This window comes from Electrophorus electricus, chromosome 3 (genome assembly GCF_041902795.1).
Source record: "Electrophorus electricus isolate QZ-2024a chromosome 3, ASM4190279v1, whole genome shotgun sequence".
NCBI classification, from domain to species: Eukaryota; Metazoa; Chordata; class Actinopteri; order Gymnotiformes; family Gymnotidae; genus Electrophorus; species Electrophorus electricus.
Genome location: NC_137499.1, coordinates 37160491 through 37179490, shown reverse-complemented (window position 1 = coordinate 37179490; position 19000 = coordinate 37160491). Strand labels below are relative to the sequence as shown.

The 19000-nt window shown below is 43.9% G+C and overlaps 1 protein-coding gene across 13 annotated transcripts in view; it reads left to right on the top strand.

Moving 5' to 3' along the window:
• grna (granulin a) overlaps positions 1 to 18822 on the top strand; it is a 24847-nt gene extending 6025 nt beyond the window's left edge. For 3 of the 13 annotated variants that reach the window (XM_081711397.1, XM_035523837.2, XM_081711385.1), the window contains 58 exons: positions 1 to 19; positions 185 to 338; positions 487 to 584; positions 750 to 903; positions 1052 to 1149; positions 1373 to 1526; positions 1675 to 1772; positions 1938 to 2091; positions 2240 to 2337; positions 2598 to 2751; positions 2900 to 2997; positions 3221 to 3374; positions 3523 to 3620; positions 3786 to 3939; positions 4088 to 4185; positions 4446 to 4599; positions 4748 to 4845; positions 5069 to 5222; positions 5371 to 5468; positions 5634 to 5787; positions 5936 to 6033; positions 6294 to 6447; positions 6596 to 6693; positions 6917 to 7070; positions 7219 to 7316; positions 7482 to 7635; positions 7784 to 7881; positions 8142 to 8295; positions 8444 to 8541; positions 8707 to 8860; positions 9009 to 9106; positions 9272 to 9425; positions 9574 to 9671; positions 9932 to 10085; positions 10234 to 10331; positions 10555 to 10708; positions 10857 to 10954; positions 11215 to 11368; positions 11517 to 11614; positions 11875 to 12028; positions 12177 to 12274; positions 12498 to 12651; positions 12800 to 12897; positions 13063 to 13216; positions 13365 to 13462; positions 13686 to 13839; positions 13988 to 14085; positions 14251 to 14404; positions 14553 to 14650; positions 14874 to 15027; positions 15176 to 15273; positions 15439 to 15592; positions 15741 to 15838; positions 16099 to 16252; positions 16401 to 16498; positions 16664 to 16924; positions 17543 to 17770; positions 18139 to 18822. The exon at positions 1 to 19 is cut by the window's left edge and continues 79 nt beyond it. In XM_081711397.1, coding sequence (XP_081567523.1) covers positions 1 to 19; positions 185 to 338; positions 487 to 584; positions 750 to 903; positions 1052 to 1149; positions 1373 to 1526; positions 1675 to 1772; positions 1938 to 2091; positions 2240 to 2337; positions 2598 to 2751; positions 2900 to 2997; positions 3221 to 3374; positions 3523 to 3620; positions 3786 to 3939; positions 4088 to 4185; positions 4446 to 4599; positions 4748 to 4845; positions 5069 to 5222; positions 5371 to 5468; positions 5634 to 5787; positions 5936 to 6033; positions 6294 to 6447; positions 6596 to 6693; positions 6917 to 7070; positions 7219 to 7316; positions 7482 to 7635; positions 7784 to 7881; positions 8142 to 8295; positions 8444 to 8541; positions 8707 to 8860; positions 9009 to 9106; positions 9272 to 9425; positions 9574 to 9671; positions 9932 to 10085; positions 10234 to 10331; positions 10555 to 10708; positions 10857 to 10954; positions 11215 to 11368; positions 11517 to 11614; positions 11875 to 12028; positions 12177 to 12274; positions 12498 to 12651; positions 12800 to 12897; positions 13063 to 13216; positions 13365 to 13462; positions 13686 to 13839; positions 13988 to 14085; positions 14251 to 14404; positions 14553 to 14650; positions 14874 to 15027; positions 15176 to 15273; positions 15439 to 15592; positions 15741 to 15838; positions 16099 to 16252; positions 16401 to 16498; positions 16664 to 16924; positions 17543 to 17770; positions 18139 to 18282 — 7456 coding nt within the window. In that variant the 3' untranslated portion in view covers positions 18283 to 18822. The remainder of the gene's footprint in view (positions 20 to 184; positions 339 to 486; positions 585 to 749; positions 904 to 1051; positions 1150 to 1372; positions 1527 to 1674; positions 1773 to 1937; positions 2092 to 2239; positions 2338 to 2597; positions 2752 to 2899; positions 2998 to 3220; positions 3375 to 3522; positions 3621 to 3785; positions 3940 to 4087; positions 4186 to 4445; positions 4600 to 4747; positions 4846 to 5068; positions 5223 to 5370; positions 5469 to 5633; positions 5788 to 5935; positions 6034 to 6293; positions 6448 to 6595; positions 6694 to 6916; positions 7071 to 7218; positions 7317 to 7481; positions 7636 to 7783; positions 7882 to 8141; positions 8296 to 8443; positions 8542 to 8706; positions 8861 to 9008; positions 9107 to 9271; positions 9426 to 9573; positions 9672 to 9931; positions 10086 to 10233; positions 10332 to 10554; positions 10709 to 10856; positions 10955 to 11214; positions 11369 to 11516; positions 11615 to 11874; positions 12029 to 12176; positions 12275 to 12497; positions 12652 to 12799; positions 12898 to 13062; positions 13217 to 13364; positions 13463 to 13685; positions 13840 to 13987; positions 14086 to 14250; positions 14405 to 14552; positions 14651 to 14873; positions 15028 to 15175; positions 15274 to 15438; positions 15593 to 15740; positions 15839 to 16098; positions 16253 to 16400; positions 16499 to 16663; positions 16925 to 17542; positions 17771 to 18138) is intronic. The other 10 variants (XM_081711386.1, XM_081711392.1, XM_081711394.1 and 7 more) reach the window with 10 other exon arrangements.
• Positions 18823 to 19000: the final 178 nt, after the last annotated feature.

The following is a 19000-nucleotide window of genomic DNA, read 5'->3' as shown; positions in this document are numbered from 1 at the left end:
TTGCTGTCCTATCCCTAAGGTAACTCTGTCCCTCTCTCACCCCCTCATATTTTTAGGAACACCTTTACAAATGCATCTTTGAGATGTTTTTCTGTGGTTAACTTTCCCATGCGTGGACCTGAGCATGCCTCCTGTGGATGTGGGGTTGAACGCCAATGTGGAGATATTTGTTCTCTTTTTGCAGGCAGTATGTTGTGAAGACTTCATCCACTGCTGTCCCCAAGGGACAAAGTGTAATCTTGCTGCTGAGACATGTGACGACGCCTCAGGTTCTGTTCCCTGGCTGAAGAAGGAACCCACCCGACCTATAAGAGGACAGAAAGTTCCAGAAACCAAAGGTATGCAATTTAGCACAAAGGATCAACTCCATGGTTTTTTCCAATTCTTTACAGGGCAGACTATTAAAGCTCCTGCCAACTCACTTTCATGATTACCTCCTTACCATCAGTTATCACCTTTGGGGTCTACTTACTATTGTTTGTTTAGGGTCTGATGTTCCCTGTAATGACACTGTGGCCTGTCTTGATGGGACCACATGTTGTAAGACTGCACAGGGAGACTGGGCTTGCTGTCCTATCCCTAAGGTAACCCTTTCCCTCTCTCACCCCCTCATATTTTTAGGAACACCTTTACAAATGCATCTTTTAGATCTTTTTCTGTGGTTAACTTTCCCATGCGTGGACCTGAGCATGCCTCCTGTGGATGTGGGGTTGAATGCCAATGTGGAGATATTTGTTCTCTTTTTGCAGGCAGTATGTTGTGAAGACTTCATCCACTGCTGTCCTCAAGGGAAAAAGTGTAACCTTGCTGCTCAGACATGTGACGACCCATTAGGCTCTGTTCCCTGGCTGAAGAAGGAACCCACCCGACCGATAAAAGGACAGAAAGTTCCTGAAACCAAGGGTATGTAATTGAACACATAGGATCAACTCCATGGTTATTTCCAATTCTTTACAGGGCATACTATTAAAGCTCCTGCCAACTCACTTTCATGATTACCTTCTTACCATCAGTTATCACCTTTGGGGTCTACTTACTATTGTTTGTTTAGGGTCTGATGTTCCCTGTAATGACACTGTGGCCTGTCTTGATGGGACCACATGTTGTAAGACTGCACAGGGAGACTGGGCTTGCTGTCCTCTCCCTCAGGTAACTCTGTCCCACCTTCACCCCTTTTCCTCTTCACCACTGATCATGTGCTCATTCTTCAGCTATGATGATACCTTATTTAAAAATGTTTTTAGGAACACCTTTACAAATGCATCTTTTAGATCTTTTTCTGTGGTTAACTTTCCCATTTGTGGACCTGAGCATGCCTCCTGTGGATGTGGGGTTGAACGCCAATGTGGAGATATTTGTTCTCTTTTTGCAGGCAGTATGTTGTGAAGACTTCATCCACTGCTGTCCCCAAGGGACAAAGTGTAATCTTGCTGCTGAGACATGTGACGACGCCTCAGGTTCTGTTCCCTGGCTGAAGAAGGAACCCACCCGACCTATAAGAGGACAGAAAGTTCCAGAAACCAAAGGTATGCAATTTAGCACAAAGGATCAACTCCATGGTTTTTTCCAATTCTTTACAGGGCAGACTATTAAAGCTCCTGCCAACTCACTTTCATGATTACCTCCTTACCATCAGTTATCACCTTTGGGGTCTACTTACTATTGTTTGTTTAGGGTCTGATGTTCCCTGTAATGACACTGTGGCCTGTCTTGATGGGACCACATGTTGTAAGACTGCACAGGGAGACTGGGCTTGCTGTCCTATCCCTAAGGTAACTCTGTCCCTCTCTCACCCCCTCATATTTTTAGGAAGACCTTTACAAATGCATCTTTGAGATCTTTTTCTGTGGTTAACTTTCCCATGCGTGGACCTGAGCATGCCTCCTGTGGATGTGGGGTTGAATGCCAATGTGGAGATATTTGTTCTCTTTTTGCAGGCAGTATGTTGTGAAGACTTCATCCACTGCTGTCCCCAAGGGACAAAGTGTAATCTTGCTGCTGAGACATGTGACGACACCTCAGGTTCTGTTCCCTGGCTGAAGAAGGAACCCACCCGACCTATAAGAGGACAGAAAGTTCCAGAAACCAAAGGTATGCAATTTAGCACAAAGGATCAACTCCATGGTTTTTTCCAATTCTTTACAGGGCAGACTATTAAAGCTCCTGCCAACTCACTTTCATGATTACCTCCTTACCATCAGTTATCACCTTTGGGGTCTACTTACTATTGTTTGTTTAGGGTCTGATGTTCCCTGTAATGACACTGTGGCCTGTCTTGATGGGACCACATGTTGTAAGACTGCACAGGGAGACTGGGCTTGCTGTCCTCTCCCTCAGGTAACTCTGTCCCACCTTCACCCCCTTTCCTCTTCACCACTGATCATGTGCTCATTCTTCAGCTAAAATGATACCTTATTTAAAAATGTCAGTCTTAACTAATTTAACAACCTTAATTCTCAGGACTTTTAGGAACACTTTTATAAATGCATCTTTGAGATCTTTTTCTGTGGTTAACTTTCCCATACGTGGTCCTGAGCATGCCTCCTGTGGATGTGGGGTTGAATGCCAATGTGGAGATATTTGTTCTCTTTTTGCAGGCAGTATGTTGTGAAGACTTCATCCACTGCTGTCCTCAAGGGAAAAAGTGTAACCTTGCTGCTCAGACATGTGACGACCCATTAGGCTCTGTTCCCTGGCTGAAGAAGGAACCCACCCGACCAATAAAAGGACAGAAAGTTCCTGAAACCAAGGGTATGTAATTGAACACATAGGATCAACTCCATGGTTATTTCCAATTCTTTACAGGGCATACTATTAAAGCTCCTGCCAACTCACTTTCATGATTACCTTCTTACCATCAGTTATCACCTTTGGGGTCTACTTACTATTGTTTGTTTAGGGTCTGATGTTCCCTGTAATGACACTGTGGCCTGTCTTGATGGGACCACATGTTGTAAGACTGCACAGGGAGACTGGGCTTGCTGTCCTCTCCCTCAGGTAACTCTGTCCCACCTTCACCCCTTTTCCTCTTCACCACTGATCATGTGCTCATTCTTCAGCTATGATGATACCTTATTTAAAAATGTTTTTAGGAACACCTTTACAAATGCATCTTTTAGATCTTTTTCTGTGGTTAACTTTCCCATTTGTGGACCTGAGCATGCCTCCTGTGGATGTGGGGTTGAACGCCAATGTGGAGATATTTGTTCTCTTTTTGCAGGCAGTATGTTGTGAAGACTTCATCCACTGCTGTCCCCAAGGGACAAAGTGTAATCTTGCTGCTGAGACATGTGACGACGCCTCAGGTTCTGTTCCCTGGCTGAAGAAGGAACCCACCCGACCTATAAGAGGACAGAAAGTTCCAGAAACCAAAGGTATGCAATTTAGCACAAAGGATCAACTCCATGGTTTTTTCCAATTCTTTACAGGGCAGACTATTAAAGCTCCTGCCAACTCACTTTCATGATTACCTCCTTACCATCAGTTATCACCTTTGGGGTCTACTTACTATTGTTTGTTTAGGGTCTGATGTTCCCTGTAATGACACTGTGGCCTGTCTTGATGGGACCACATGTTGTAAGACTGCACAGGGAGACTGGGCTTGCTGTCCTATCCCTAAGGTAACTCTGTCCCTCTCTCACCCCCTCATATTTTTAGGAAGACCTTTACAAATGCATCTTTGAGATCTTTTTCTGTGGTTAACTTTCCCATGCGTGGACCTGAGCATGCCTCCTGTGGATGTGGGGTTGAATGCCAATGTGGAGATATTTGTTCTCTTTTTGCAGGCAGTATGTTGTGAAGACTTCATCCACTGCTGTCCCCAAGGGACAAAGTGTAATCTTGCTGCTGAGACATGTGACGACACCTCAGGTTCTGTTCCCTGGCTGAAGAAGGAACCCACCCGACCTATAAGAGGACAGAAAGTTCCAGAAACCAAAGGTATGCAATTTAGCACAAAGGATCAACTCCATGGTTTTTTCCAATTCTTTACAGGGCAGACTATTAAAGCTCCTGCCAACTCACTTTCATGATTACCTCCTTACCATCAGTTATCACCTTTGGGGTCTACTTACTATTGTTTGTTTAGGGTCTGATGTTCCCTGTAATGACACTGTGGCCTGTCTTGATGGGACCACATGTTGTAAGACTGCACAGGGAGACTGGGCTTGCTGTCCTCTCCCTCAGGTAACTCTGTCCCACCTTCACCCCCTTTCCTCTTCACCACTGATCATGTGCTCATTCTTCAGCTAAAATGATACCTTATTTAAAAATGTCAGTCTTAACTAATTTAACAACCTTAATTCTCAGGACTTTTAGGAACACTTTTATAAATGCATCTTTGAGATCTTTTTCTGTGGTTAACTTTCCCATACGTGGTCCTGAGCATGCCTCCTGTGGATGTGGGGTTGAATGCCAATGTGGAGATATTTGTTCTCTTTTTGCAGGCAGTATGTTGTGAAGACTTCATCCACTGCTGTCCTCAAGGGAAAAAGTGTAACCTTGCTGCTCAGACATGTGACGACCCATTAGGCTCTGTTCCCTGGCTGAAGAAGGAACCCACCCGACCAATAAAAGGACAGAAAGTTCCTGAAACCAAGGGTATGTAATTGAACACATAGGATCAACTCCATGGTTATTTCCAATTCTTTACAGGGCATACTATTAAAGCTCCTGCCAACTCACTTTCATGATTACCTTCTTACCATCAGTTATCACCTTTGGGGTCTACTTACTATTGTTTGTTTAGGGTCTGATGTTCCCTGTAATGACACTGTGGCCTGTCTTGATGGGACCACATGTTGTAAGACTGCACAGGGAGACTGGGCTTGCTGTCCTCTCCCTCAGGTAACTCTGTCCCACCTTCACCCCTTTTCCTCTTCACCACTGATCATGTGCTCATTCTTCAGCTATGATGATACCTTATTTAAAAATGTTTTTAGGAACACCTTTACAAATGCATCTTTTAGATCTTTTTCTGTGGTTAACTTTCCCATTTGTGGACCTGAGCATGCCTCCTGTGGATGTGGGGTTGAACGCCAATGTGGAGATATTTGTTCTCTTTTTGCAGGCAGTATGTTGTGAAGACTTCATCCACTGCTGTCCCCAAGGGACAAAGTGTAATCTTGCTGCTGAGACATGTGACGACGCCTCAGGTTCTGTTCCCTGGCTGAAGAAGGAACCCACCCGACCTATAAGAGGACAGAAAGTTCCAGAAACCAAAGGTATGCAATTTAGCACAAAGGATCAACTCCATGGTTTTTTCCAATTCTTTACAGGGCAGACTATTAAAGCTCCTGCCAACTCACTTTCATGATTACCTCCTTACCATCAGTTATCACCTTTGGGGTCTACTTACTATTGTTTGTTTAGGGTCTGATGTTCCCTGTAATGACACTGTGGCCTGTCTTGATGGGACCACATGTTGTAAGACTGCACAGGGAGACTGGGCTTGCTGTCCTATCCCTAAGGTAACTCTGTCCCTCTCTCACCCCCTCATATTTTTAGGAAGACCTTTACAAATGCATCTTTGAGATCTTTTTCTGTGGTTAACTTTCCCATGCGTGGACCTGAGCATGCCTCCTGTGGATGTGGGGTTGAATGCCAATGTGGAGATATTTGTTCTCTTTTTGCAGGCAGTATGTTGTGAAGACTTCATCCACTGCTGTCCCCAAGGGACAAAGTGTAATCTTGCTGCTGAGACATGTGACGACACCTCAGGTTCTGTTCCCTGGCTGAAGAAGGAACCCACCCGACCTATAAGAGGACAGAAAGTTCCAGAAACCAAAGGTATGCAATTTAGCACAAAGGATCAACTCCATGGTTTTTTCCAATTCTTTACAGGGCAGACTATTAAAGCTCCTGCCAACTCACTTTCATGATTACCTCCTTACCATCAGTTATCACCTTTGGGGTCTACTTACTATTGTTTGTTTAGGGTCTGATGTTCCCTGTAATGACACTGTGGCCTGTCTTGATGGGACCACATGTTGTAAGACTGCACAGGGAGACTGGGCTTGCTGTCCTCTCCCTCAGGTAACTCTGTCCCACCTTCACCCCCTTTCCTCTTCACCACTGATCATGTGCTCATTCTTCAGCTAAAATGATACCTTATTTAAAAATGTCAGTCTTAACTAATTTAACAACCTTAATTCTCAGGACTTTTAGGAACACTTTTATAAATGCATCTTTGAGATCTTTTTCTGTGGTTAACTTTCCCATACGTGGTCCTGAGCATGCCTCCTGTGGATGTGGGGTTGAATGCCAATGTGGAGATATTTGTTCTCTTTTTGCAGGCAGTATGTTGTGAAGACTTCATCCACTGCTGTCCTCAAGGGAAAAAGTGTAACCTTGCTGCTCAGACATGTGACGACCCATTAGGCTCTGTTCCCTGGCTGAAGAAGGAACCCACCCGACCAATAAAAGGACAGAAAGTTCCTGAAACCAAGGGTATGTAATTGAACACATAGGATCAACTCCATGGTTATTTCCAATTCTTTACAGGGCATACTATTAAAGCTCCTGCCAACTCACTTTCATGATTACCTTCTTACCATCAGTTATCACCTTTGGGGTCTACTTACTATTGTTTGTTTAGGGTCTGATGTTCCCTGTAATGACACTGTGGCCTGTCTTGATGGGACCACATGTTGTAAGACTGCACAGGGAGACTGGGCTTGCTGTCCTCTCCCTCAGGTAACTCTGTCCCACCTTCACCCCTTTTCCTCTTCACCACTGATCATGTGCTCATTCTTCAGCTATGATGATACCTTATTTAAAAATGTTTTTAGGAACACCTTTACAAATGCATCTTTTAGATCTTTTTCTGTGGTTAACTTTCCCATTTGTGGACCTGAGCATGCCTCCTGTGGATGTGGGGTTGAACGCCAATGTGGAGATATTTGTTCTCTTTTTGCAGGCAGTATGTTGTGAAGACTTCATCCACTGCTGTCCCCAAGGGACAAAGTGTAATCTTGCTGCTGAGACATGTGACGACGCCTCAGGTTCTGTTCCCTGGCTGAAGAAGGAACCCACCCGACCTATAAGAGGACAGAAAGTTCCAGAAACCAAAGGTATGCAATTTAGCACAAAGGATCAACTCCATGGTTTTTTCCAATTCTTTACAGGGCAGACTATTAAAGCTCCTGCCAACTCACTTTCATGATTACCTCCTTACCATCAGTTATCACCTTTGGGGTCTACTTACTATTGTTTGTTTAGGGTCTGATGTTCCCTGTAATGACACTGTGGCCTGTCTTGATGGGACCACATGTTGTAAGACTGCACAGGGAGACTGGGCTTGCTGTCCTATCCCTAAGGTAACCCTTTCCCTCTCTCACCCCCTCATATTTTTAGGAACACCTTTACAAATGCATCTTTTAGATCTTTTTCTGTGGTTAACTTTCCCATGCGTGGACCTGAGCATGCCTCCTGTGGATGTGGGGTTGAATGCCAATGTGGAGATATTTGTTCTCTTTTTGCAGGCAGTATGTTGTGAAGACTTCATCCACTGCTGTCCCCAAGGGACAAAGTGTAATCTTGCTGCTGAGACATGTGACGACACCTCAGGTTCTGTTCCCTGGCTGAAGAAGGAACCCACCCGACCTATAAGAGGACAGAAAGTTCCAGAAACCAAAGGTATGCAATTTAGCACAAAGGATCAACTCCATGGTTTTTTCCAATTCTTTACAGGGCAGACTATTAAAGCTCCTGCCAACTCACTTTCATGATTACCTCCTTACCATCAGTTATCACCTTTGGGGTCTACTTACTATTGTTTGTTTAGGGTCTGATGTTCCCTGTAATGACACTGTGGCCTGTCTTGATGGGACCACATGTTGTAAGACTGCACAGGGAGACTGGGCTTGCTGTCCTCTCCCTCAGGTAACTCTGTCCCACCTTCACCCCCTTTCCTCTTCACCACTGATCATGTGCTCATTCTTCAGCTAAAATGATACCTTATTTAAAAATGTCAGTCTTAACTAATTTAACAACCTTAATTCTCAGGACTTTTAGGAACACTTTTATAAATGCATCTTTGAGATCTTTTTCTGTGGTTAACTTTCCCATACGTGGTCCTGAGCATGCCTCCTGTGGATGTGGGGTTGAATGCCAATGTGGAGATATTTGTTCTCTTTTTGCAGGCAGTATGTTGTGAAGACTTCATCCACTGCTGTCCTCAAGGGAAAAAGTGTAACCTTGCTGCTCAGACATGTGACGACCCATTAGGCTCTGTTCCCTGGCTGAAGAAGGAACCCACCCGACCAATAAAAGGACAGAAAGTTCCTGAAACCAAGGGTATGTAATTGAACACATAGGATCAACTCCATGGTTATTTCCAATTCTTTACAGGGCATACTATTAAAGCTCCTGCCAACTCACTTTCATGATTACCTTCTTACCATCAGTTATCACCTTTGGGGTCTACTTACTATTGTTTGTTTAGGGTCTGATGTTCCCTGTAATGACACTGTGGCCTGTCTTGATGGGACCACATGTTGTAAGACTGCACAGGGAGACTGGGCTTGCTGTCCTATCCCTAAGGTAACTCTGTCCCTCTCTCACCCCCTCATATTTTTAGGAACACCTTTACAAATGCATCTTTGAGATCTTTTTCTGTGGTTAACTTTCCCATGCGTGGACCTGAGCATGCCTCCTGTGGATGTGGGGTTGAATGCCAATGTGGAGATATTTGTTCTCTTTTTGCAGGCAGTATGTTGTGAAGACTTCATCCACTGCTGTCCCCAAGGGACAAAGTGTAATCTTGCTGCTGAGACATGTGACGACGCCTCAGGTTCTGTTCCCTGGCTGAAGAAGGAACCCACCCGACCTATAAGAGGACAGAAAGTTCCAGAAACCAAAGGTATGCAATTTAGCACAAAGGATCAACTCCATGGTTTTTTCCAATTCTTTACAGGGCAGACTATTAAAGCTCCTGCCAACTCACTTTCATGATTACCTCCTTACCATCAGTTATCACCTTTGGGGTCTACTTACTATTGTTTGTTTAGGGTCTGATGTTCCCTGTAATGACACTGTGGCCTGTCTTGATGGGACCACATGTTGTAAGACTGCACAGGGAGACTGGGCTTGCTGTCCTATCCCTAAGGTAACTCTGTCCCTCTCTCACCCCCTCATATTTTTAGGAAGACCTTTACAAATGCATCTTTGAGATCTTTTTCTGTGGTTAAGTTTCCCATGCGTGGACCTGAGCATGCCTCCTGTGGATGTGGGGTTGAATGCCAATGTGGAGATATTTGTTCTCTTTTTGCAGGCAGTATGTTGTGAAGACTTCATCCACTGCTGTCCCCAAGGGACAAAGTGTAATCTTGCTGCTGAGACATGTGACGACACCTCAGGTTCTGTTCCCTGGCTGAAGAAGGAACCCACCCGACCTATAAGAGGACAGAAAGTTCCAGAAACCAAAGGTATGCAATTTAGCACAAAGGATCAACTCCATGGTTTTTTCCAATTCTTTACAGGGCAGACTATTAAAGCTCCTGCCAACTCACTTTCATGATTACCTCCTTACCATCAGTTATCACCTTTGGGGTCTACTTACTATTGTTTGTTTAGGGTCTGATGTTCCCTGTAATGACACTGTGGCCTGTCTTGATGGGACCACATGTTGTAAGACTGCACAGGGAGACTGGGCTTGCTGTCCTCTCCCTCAGGTAACTCTGTCCCACCTTCACCCCCTTTCCTCTTCACCACTGATCATGTGCTCATTCTTCAGCTAAAATGATACCTTATTTAAAAATGTCAGTCTTAACTAATTTAACAACCTTAATTCTCAGGACTTTTAGGAACACTTTTATAAATGCATCTTTGAGATCTTTTTCTGTGGTTAACTTTCCCATACGTGGTCCTGAGCATGCCTCCTGTGGATGTGGGGTTGAATGCCAATGTGGAGATATTTGTTCTCTTTTTGCAGGCAGTATGTTGTGAAGACTTCATCCACTGCTGTCCTCAAGGGAAAAAGTGTAACCTTGCTGCTCAGACATGTGACGACCCATTAGGCTCTGTTCCCTGGCTGAAGAAGGAACCCACCCGACCAATAAAAGGACAGAAAGTTCCTGAAACCAAGGGTATGTAATTGAACACATAGGATCAACTCCATGGTTATTTCCAATTCTTTACAGGGCATACTATTAAAGCTCCTGCCAACTCACTTTCATGATTACCTTCTTACCATCAGTTATCACCTTTGGGGTCTACTTACTATTGTTTGTTTAGGGTCTGATGTTCCCTGTAATGACACTGTGGCCTGTCTTGATGGGACCACATGTTGTAAGACTGCACAGGGAGACTGGGCTTGCTGTCCTCTCCCTCAGGTAACTCTGTCCCACCTTCACCCCTTTTCCTCTTCACCACTGATCATGTGCTCATTCTTCAGCTATGATGATACCTTATTTAAAAATGTTTTTAGGAACACCTTTACAAATGCATCTTTTAGATCTTTTTCTGTGGTTAACTTTCCCATTTGTGGACCTGAGCATGCCTCCTGTGGATGTGGGGTTGAACGCCAATGTGGAGATATTTGTTCTCTTTTTGCAGGCAGTATGTTGTGAAGACTTCATCCACTGCTGTCCCCAAGGGACAAAGTGTAATCTTGCTGCTGAGACATGTGATGACGCCTCAGGTTCTGTTCCCTGGCTGAAGAAGGAACCCACCCGACCTATAAGAGGACAGAAAGTTCCAGAAACCAAAGGTATGCAATTTAGCACAAAGGATCAACTCCATGGTTTTTTCCAATTCTTTACAGGGCAGACTATTAAAGCTCCTGCCAACTCACTTTCATGATTACCTCCTTACCATCAGTTATCACCTTTGGGGTCTACTTACTATTGTTTGTTTAGGGTCTGATGTTCCCTGTAATGACACTGTGGCCTGTCTTGATGGGACCACATGTTGTAAGACTGCACAGGGAGACTGGGCTTGCTGTCCTCTCCCTCAGGTAACTCTGTCCCACCTTCACCCCCTTTCCTCTTCACCACTGATCATGTGCTCATTCTTCAGCTAAAATGATACCTTATTTAAAAATGTCAGTCTTAACTAATTTAACAACCTTAATTCTCAGGACTTTTAGGAACACTTTTATAAATGCATCTTTGAGATCTTTTTCTGTGGTTAACTTTCCCATACGTGGTCCTGAGCATGCCTCCTGTGGATGTGGGGTTGAATGCCAATGTGGAGATATTTGTTCTCTTTTTGCAGGCAGTATGTTGTGAAGACTTCATCCACTGCTGTCCTCAAGGGAAAAAGTGTAACCTTGCTGCTCAGACATGTGACGACCCATTAGGCTCTGTTCCCTGGCTGAAGAAGGAACCCACCCGACCAATAAAAGGACAGAAAGTTCCTGAAACCAAGGGTATGTAATTGAACACATAGGATCAACTCCATGGTTATTTCCAATTCTTTACAGGGCATACTATTAAAGCTCCTGCCAACTCACTTTCATGATTACCTTCTTACCATCAGTTATCACCTTTGGGGTCTACTTACTATTGTTTGTTTAGGGTCTGATGTTCCCTGTAATGACACTGTGGCCTGTCTTGATGGGACCACATGTTGTAAGACTGCACAGGGAGACTGGGCTTGCTGTCCTCTCCCTCAGGTAACTCTGTCCCACCTTCACCCCCTTTCCTCTTCACCACTGATCATGTGCTCATTCTTCAGCTAAAATGATACCTTATTTAAAAATGTCAGTCTTAACTAATTTAACAACCTTAATTCTCAGGACTTTTAGGAACACTTTTATAAATGCATCTTTGAGATCTTTTTCTGTGGTTAACTTTCCCATACGTGGTCCTGAGCATGCCTCCTGTGGATGTGGGGTTGAATGCCAATGTGGAGATATTTGTTCTCTTTTTGCAGGCAGTATGTTGTGAAGACTTCATCCACTGCTGTCCTCAAGGGAAAAAGTGTAACCTTGCTGCTCAGACATGTGACGACCCATTAGGCTCTGTTCCCTGGCTGAAGAAGGAACCCACCCGACCAATAAAAGGACAGAAAGTTCCTGAAACCAAGGGTATGTAATTGAACACATAGGATCAACTCCATGGTTATTTCCAATTCTTTACAGGGCATACTATTAAAGCTCCTGCCAACTCACTTTCATGATTACCTTCTTACCATCAGTTATCACCTTTGGGGTCTACTTACTATTGTTTGTTTAGGGTCTGATGTTCCCTGTAATGACACTGTGGCCTGTCTTGATGGGACCACATGTTGTAAGACTGCACAGGGAGACTGGGCTTGCTGTCCTCTCCCTCAGGTAACTCTGTCCCACCTTCACCCCTTTTCCTCTTCACCACTGATCATGTGCTCATTCTTCAGCTATGATGATACCTTATTTAAAAATGTTTTTAGGAACACCTTTACAAATGCATCTTTTAGATCTTTTTCTGTGGTTAACTTTCCCATGCGTGGACCTGAGCATGCCTCCTGTGGATGTGGGGTTGAATGCCAATGTGGAGATATTTGTTCTCTTTTTGCAGGCAGTATGTTGTGAAGACTTCATCCACTGCTGTCCTCAAGGGAAAAAGTGTAACCTTGCTGCTCAGACATGTGACGACCCATTAGGCTCTGTTCCCTGGCTGAAGAAGGAACCCACCCGACCGATAAAAGGACAGAAAGTTCCTGAAACCAAGGGTATGTAATTGAACACATAGGATCAACTCCATGGTTATTTCCAATTCTTTACAGGGCATACTATTAAAGCTCCTGCCAACTCACTTTCATGATTACCTTCTTACCATCAGTTATCACCTTTGGGGTCTACTTACTATTGTTTGTTTAGGGTCTGATGTTCCCTGTAATGACACTGTGGCCTGTCTTGATGGGACCACATGTTGTAAGACTGCACAGGGAGACTGGGCTTGCTGTCCTATCCCTAAGGTAACCCTTTCCCTCTCTCACCCCCTCATATTTTTAGGAAGACCTTTACAAATGCATCTTTGAGATCTTTTTCTGTGGTTAACTTTCCCATGCGTGGACCTGAGCATGCCTCCTGTGGATGTGGGGTTGAATGCCAATGTGGAGATATTTGTTCTCTTTTTGCAGGCAGTATGTTGTGAAGACTTCATCCACTGCTGTCCCCAAGGGACAAAGTGTAATCTTGCTGCTGAGACATGTGACGACCCATTAGGCTCTGTTCCCTGGCTGAAGAAGGAACCCACCCGACCAATAAAAGGACAGAAAGTTCCTGAAACCAAGGGTATGTAATTGAACACATAGGATCAACTCCATGGTTATTTCCAATTCTTTACAGGGCATACTATTAAAGCTCCTGCCAACTCACTTTCATGATTACCTTCTTACCATCAGTTATCACCTTTGGGGTCTACTTACTATTGTTTGTTTAGGGTCTGATGTTCCCTGTAATGACACTGTGGCCTGTCTTGATGGGACCACATGTTGTAAGACTGCACAGGGAGACTGGGCTTGCTGTCCTCTCCCTCAGGTAACTCTGTCCCACCTTCACCCCCTTTCCTCTTCACCACTGATCATGTGCTCATTCTTCAGCTATGATGATACCTTATTTAAAAATGTTTTTAGGAACACCTTTACAAATGCATCTTTTAGATCTTTTTCTGTGGTTAACTTTCCCATTTGTGGACCTGAGCATGCCTCCTGTGGATGTGGGGTTGAACGCCAATGTGGAGATATTTGTTCTCTTTTTGCAGGCAGTATGTTGTGAAGACTTCATCCACTGTTGTCCCCAAGGGACAAAGTGTAATCTTGCTGCTGAGACATGTGACGACGCCTCAGGTTCTGTTCCCTGGCTGAAGAAGGAACCCACCCGACCTATAAGAGGACAGAAAGTTCCAGAAACCAAAGGTATGCAATTTAGCACAAAGGATCAACTCCATGGTTTTTTCCAATTCTTTACAGGGCAGACTATTAAAGCTCCTGCCAACTCACTTTCATGATTACCTCCTTACCATCAGTTATCACCTTTGGGGTCTACTTACTATTGTTTGTTTAGGGTCTGATGTTCCCTGTAATGACACTGTGGCCTGTCTTGATGGGACCACATGTTGTAAGACTGCACAGGGAGACTGGGCTTGCTGTCCTATCCCTAAGGTAACTCTGTCCCTCTCTCACCCCCTCATATTTTTAGGAAGACCTTTACAAATGCATCTTTGAGATCTTTTTCTGTGGTTAACTTTCCCATGCGTGGACCTGAGCATGCCTCCTGTGGATGTGGGGTTGAATGCCAATGTGGAGATATTTGTTCTCTTTTTGCAGGCAGTATGTTGTGAAGACTTCATCCACTGCTGTCCCCAAGGGACAAAGTGTAATCTTGCTGCTGAGACATGTGACGACGCCTCAGGTTCTGTTCCCTGGCTGAAGAAGGAACCCACCCGACCTATAAGAGGACAGAAAGTTCCTGAAACCAAGGGTATGTAATTGAACACATAGGATCAACTCCATGGTTATTTCCAATTCTTTACAGGGCATACTATTAAAGCTCCTGCCAACTCACTTTCATGATTACCTTCTTACCATCAGTTATCACCTTTGGGGTCTACTTACTATTGTTTGTTTAGGGTCTGATGTTCCCTGTAATGACACTGTGGCCTGTCTTGATGGGACCACATGTTGTAAGACTGCACAGGGAGACTGGGCTTGCTGTCCTCTCCCTCAGGTAACTCTGTCCCACCTTCACCCCCTTTCCTCTTCACCACTGATCATGTGCTCATTCTTCAGCTATGATGATACCTTATTTAAAAATGTTTTTAGGAACACCTTTACAAATGCATCTTTTAGATCTTTTTCTGTGGTTAACTTTCCCATTTGTGGACCTGAGCATGCCTCCTGTGGATGTGGGGTTGAACGCCAATGTGGAGATATTTGTTCTCTTTTTGCAGGCAGTATGTTGTGAAGACTTCATCCACTGTTGTCCCCAAGGGACAAAGTGTAATCTTGCTGCTGAGACATGTGACGACGCCTCAGGTTCTGTTCCCTGGCTGAAGAAGGAACCCACCCGACCTATAAGAGGACAGAAAGTTCCAGAAACCAAAGGTATGCAATTTAGCACAAAGGATCAACTCCATGGTTTTTTCCAATTCTTTACAGGGCAGACTATTAAAGCTCCTGCCAACTCACTTTCATGATTACCTCCTTACCATCAGTTATCACCTTTGGGGTCTACTTACTATTGTTTGTTTAGGGTCTGATGTTCCCTGTAATGACACTGTGGCCTGTCTTGATGGGACCACATGTTGTAAGACTGCACAGGGAGACTGGGCTTGCTGTCCTATCCCTAAGGTAACTCTGTCCCTCTCTCACCCCCTCATATTTTTAGGAAGACCTTTACAAATGCATCTTTGAGATCTTTTTCTGTGGTTAACTTTCCCATGCGTGGACCTGAGCATGCCTCCTGTGGATGTGGGGTTGAATGCCAATGTGGAGATATTTGTTCTCTTTTTGCAGGCAGTATGTTGTGAAGACTTCATCCACTGCTGTCCCCAAGGGACAAAGTGTAATCTTGCTGCTGAGACATGTGACGACGCCTCAGGTTCTGTTCCCTGGCTGAAGAAGGAACCCACCCGACCTATAAGAGGACAGAAAGTTCCAGAAACCAAAGGTATGCAATTTAGCACAAAGGATCAACTCCATGGTTTTTTCCAATTCTTTACAGGGCAGACTATTAAAGCTCCTGCCAACTCACTTTCATGATTACCTCCTTACCATCAGTTATCACCTTTGGGGTCTACTTACTATTGTTTGTTTAGGGTCTGATGTTCCCTGTAATGACACTGTGGCCTGTCTTGATGGGACCACATGTTGTAAGACTGCACAGGGAGACTGGGCTTGCTGTCCTCTCCCTCAGGTAACTCTGTCCCACCTTCACCCCCTTTCCTCTTCACCACTGATCATGTGCTCATTCTTCAGCTAAAATGATACCTTATTTAAAAATGTCAGTCTTAACTAATTTAACAACCTTAATTCTCAGGACTTTTAGGAACACTTTTATAAATGCATCTTTGAGATCTTTTTCTGTGGTTAACTTTCCCATACGTGGTCCTGAGCATGCCTCCTGTGGATGTGGGGTTGAATGCCAATGTGGAGATATTTGTTCTCTTTTTGCAGGCAGTATGTTGTGAAGACTTCATCCACTGCTGTCCTCAAGGGAAAAAGTGTAACCTTGCTGCTCAGACATGTGACGACGCCTCAGGTTCTGTTCCCTGGCTGAAGAAGGAACCCACCCGACCAATAAAAGGACAGAAAGTTCCTGAAAGCAAGGGTATGTAATTGAACACATAGGATCAACTCCATGGTTATTTCCAATTCTTTACAGGTCAGACTATTAAAGCTCCTGCCAACTCATTTTCATGTTTACCTTCTTACCATCAGTTATCACCTTTGGGGTCTACTTACTATTGTTTGTTTAGGGTCTGATGTTCCCTGTAATGACACTGTGGCCTGTCTTGATGGGACCACATGTTGTAAGACTGCACAGGGAGACTGGGCTTGCTGTCCTATCCCTAAGGTAACCCTTTCCCTCTCTCACCCCCTCATATTTTTAGGAACACCTTTACAAATGCATCTTTTAGATCTTTTTCTGTGGTTAACTTTCCCATGCGTGGACCTGAGCATGCCTCCTGTGGATGTGGGGTTGAATGCCAATGTGGAGATATTTGTTCTCTTTTTGCAGGCAGTATGTTGTGAAGACTTCATCCACTGCTGCCCTCAAGGGAAAAAGTGTAACCTTGCTGCTCAGACATGTGATGACCCATTAGGTTCTGTTCCCTGGCTGAAGAAGGAATCCACACATCCCAGACAAGATTGGAAGCCATTGGGTAAAGGTCACAATTCATCAGGCGACATTCCCTGTGACTCCAGCCATTCCTGCCCTGATTCCACTACTTGCTGTAAAGATGTTGATGCAAACTGGAAGTGTTGCCCTTTTCCTCAGGTACCATTTCCTATTGCATCTCCACTTGATCCTTTGTGAATATATGCAAATGAATAAGTGCTTTGCATTTCACAGCCGTCCTCTCAGAAAAATAGAGGTTTTTGTAGTCTCCATGCCTTTTCCTTTGTGAATTCATGATCTCTTTCAGGTTCCATTTATTTTTAAGTTTTATTTCAGTTTTGTACATGGTCTTGACTATTATTCAACAGTAAGGCAAACAATGAGTTGTCACCTGATTTTGAGAGCAAAACACAGAAACATATCAAAGTCACCATGATGTCTTTCAATAAATACCGCAAATTCAGACCGACTGAACAGAGTCCCACCCTCATGGGTGAGGATCACATGGACTGTATGGAATCACATGGACATAGAAAAGAACAAAAAGCAACTAGTTACATTTTTTTAAAACAAAAACAAGTTAAAATATATATAGGCAATAATATACCTTGGGACCACTTACTATTCACTTAAACAGTTAAACACTTGGTATTACAAAGGTCACTGGAAAACACCAACAGAGATGGTTTCCTGTTAGTAATCACTCTTCCTGGTTTTCTGGTACTATTGCAATGCGGTACTTGCCACTACAGTTTATTCTTGGTTTTGACTTCCCAGGCTATCTGCTGCTCTGATGGAGAGCACTGCTGTCCGCCTGGCTACTCCTGTGATGTGGACTCAGGGTCCTGTGTGAAGACCATCTGGCAAGAGACGGAGACAGTTCCCTTAAACTACATTCATAGCCTCCAAAATGACATCCAGTGTGATGATGAATTTAGCTGCAAAGACACCGAGACCTGCTGTAAGGCATCTCAGACTACCTGGGCCTGTTGCCCAGTGCTGAAGGTGAAGTACCAAATGCATATCTTTCTTTTCTTTTGTTTAAATCAGATGGATTAGGACATTTGGCTGATAGCTAGTGCATTTGTTGCAATGAGGAACGGAGATTATCTCCACATCTTAACCGATGGTACAGAAACTGCAGAGACACAAAAGAAAATCACAGTATTCACTATTGGTTACCTGACATTAGTGTTTAAGTTTAGGTGAAGGCTACACGTCTCTGTTGACTCTCCAGTGGAATATACTCACCTCCATTTACCTCTCCTCCTCTCTCTCTCTCCATCCCCCTCTCTACCTCCCTCTATCCCACCTCTCTATTTCCCTGCATCCCCCTCTCTTCTCCCCTCTCTCCCACCATGTCTCATCTGCAGGCTGTGTGCTGCAGTGACATGGAGCACTGCTGTCCAGCAGGGTACACCTGTGTAGAAGGTGGCCAGTGTGCCCAGACAACAGACTTCAGCTGGGACAACTGGCAAGTGTTCTTCTCCAAGAAGAAACAAGTTGTTGTCCTATGAGCTCAACTCAGCTCGTCCTATTGATTTATGACACAACTAAATCACCAAAGAGTACCATATTAAAATTACACTAATCGGGGTATATATAATCAAGAAATACACATTAAGAAGAATGATTTTTTATGGAAGAAATAAAAGGATCAGACTGATGATTGTCACTTGAAGATCTACTTGCACTATACATCTCACTGACCATTATTCTATGGTCAGTGAGTGTTATAACTCTATTCAGAAGGAACATCTTTGTTAGCATTTTCAGTATCGCATTGTCTTTTTTCCGGAGAACACGCTGTTTGATGCAACTTGGAGTAATGGAAGCTATATAGTGTTTAAACACCTCATACTTGATATAAAAATGTACTCTTCTCTTACATTCCTTGTTTTAAGAAATTAGGTGAAGTTTTTGAGGATCACAAAAAATGCATCATGGTGAACATTGTTATAGTTTTGTAACTGCTTAGTAGCTACAATAACCTACTAACTGTGTTGACTGTAGAAATCTAGTGCTTCAAGCTAAATAAATCTAATTCAATATATGTACACTTACAGCTTACAGGCGCATGTATTTTAGCTACATAGGCCTATATATAAATATCATACATTTATCTTTCTACATTGATTTAAAAATGTAATTTGAATGACGAACCATTCTGCTGCCGAAAAATGAAAGGTAGATTTATCAATTTATGGCTGACCTCCAGTAACTGCTTGGCATGAA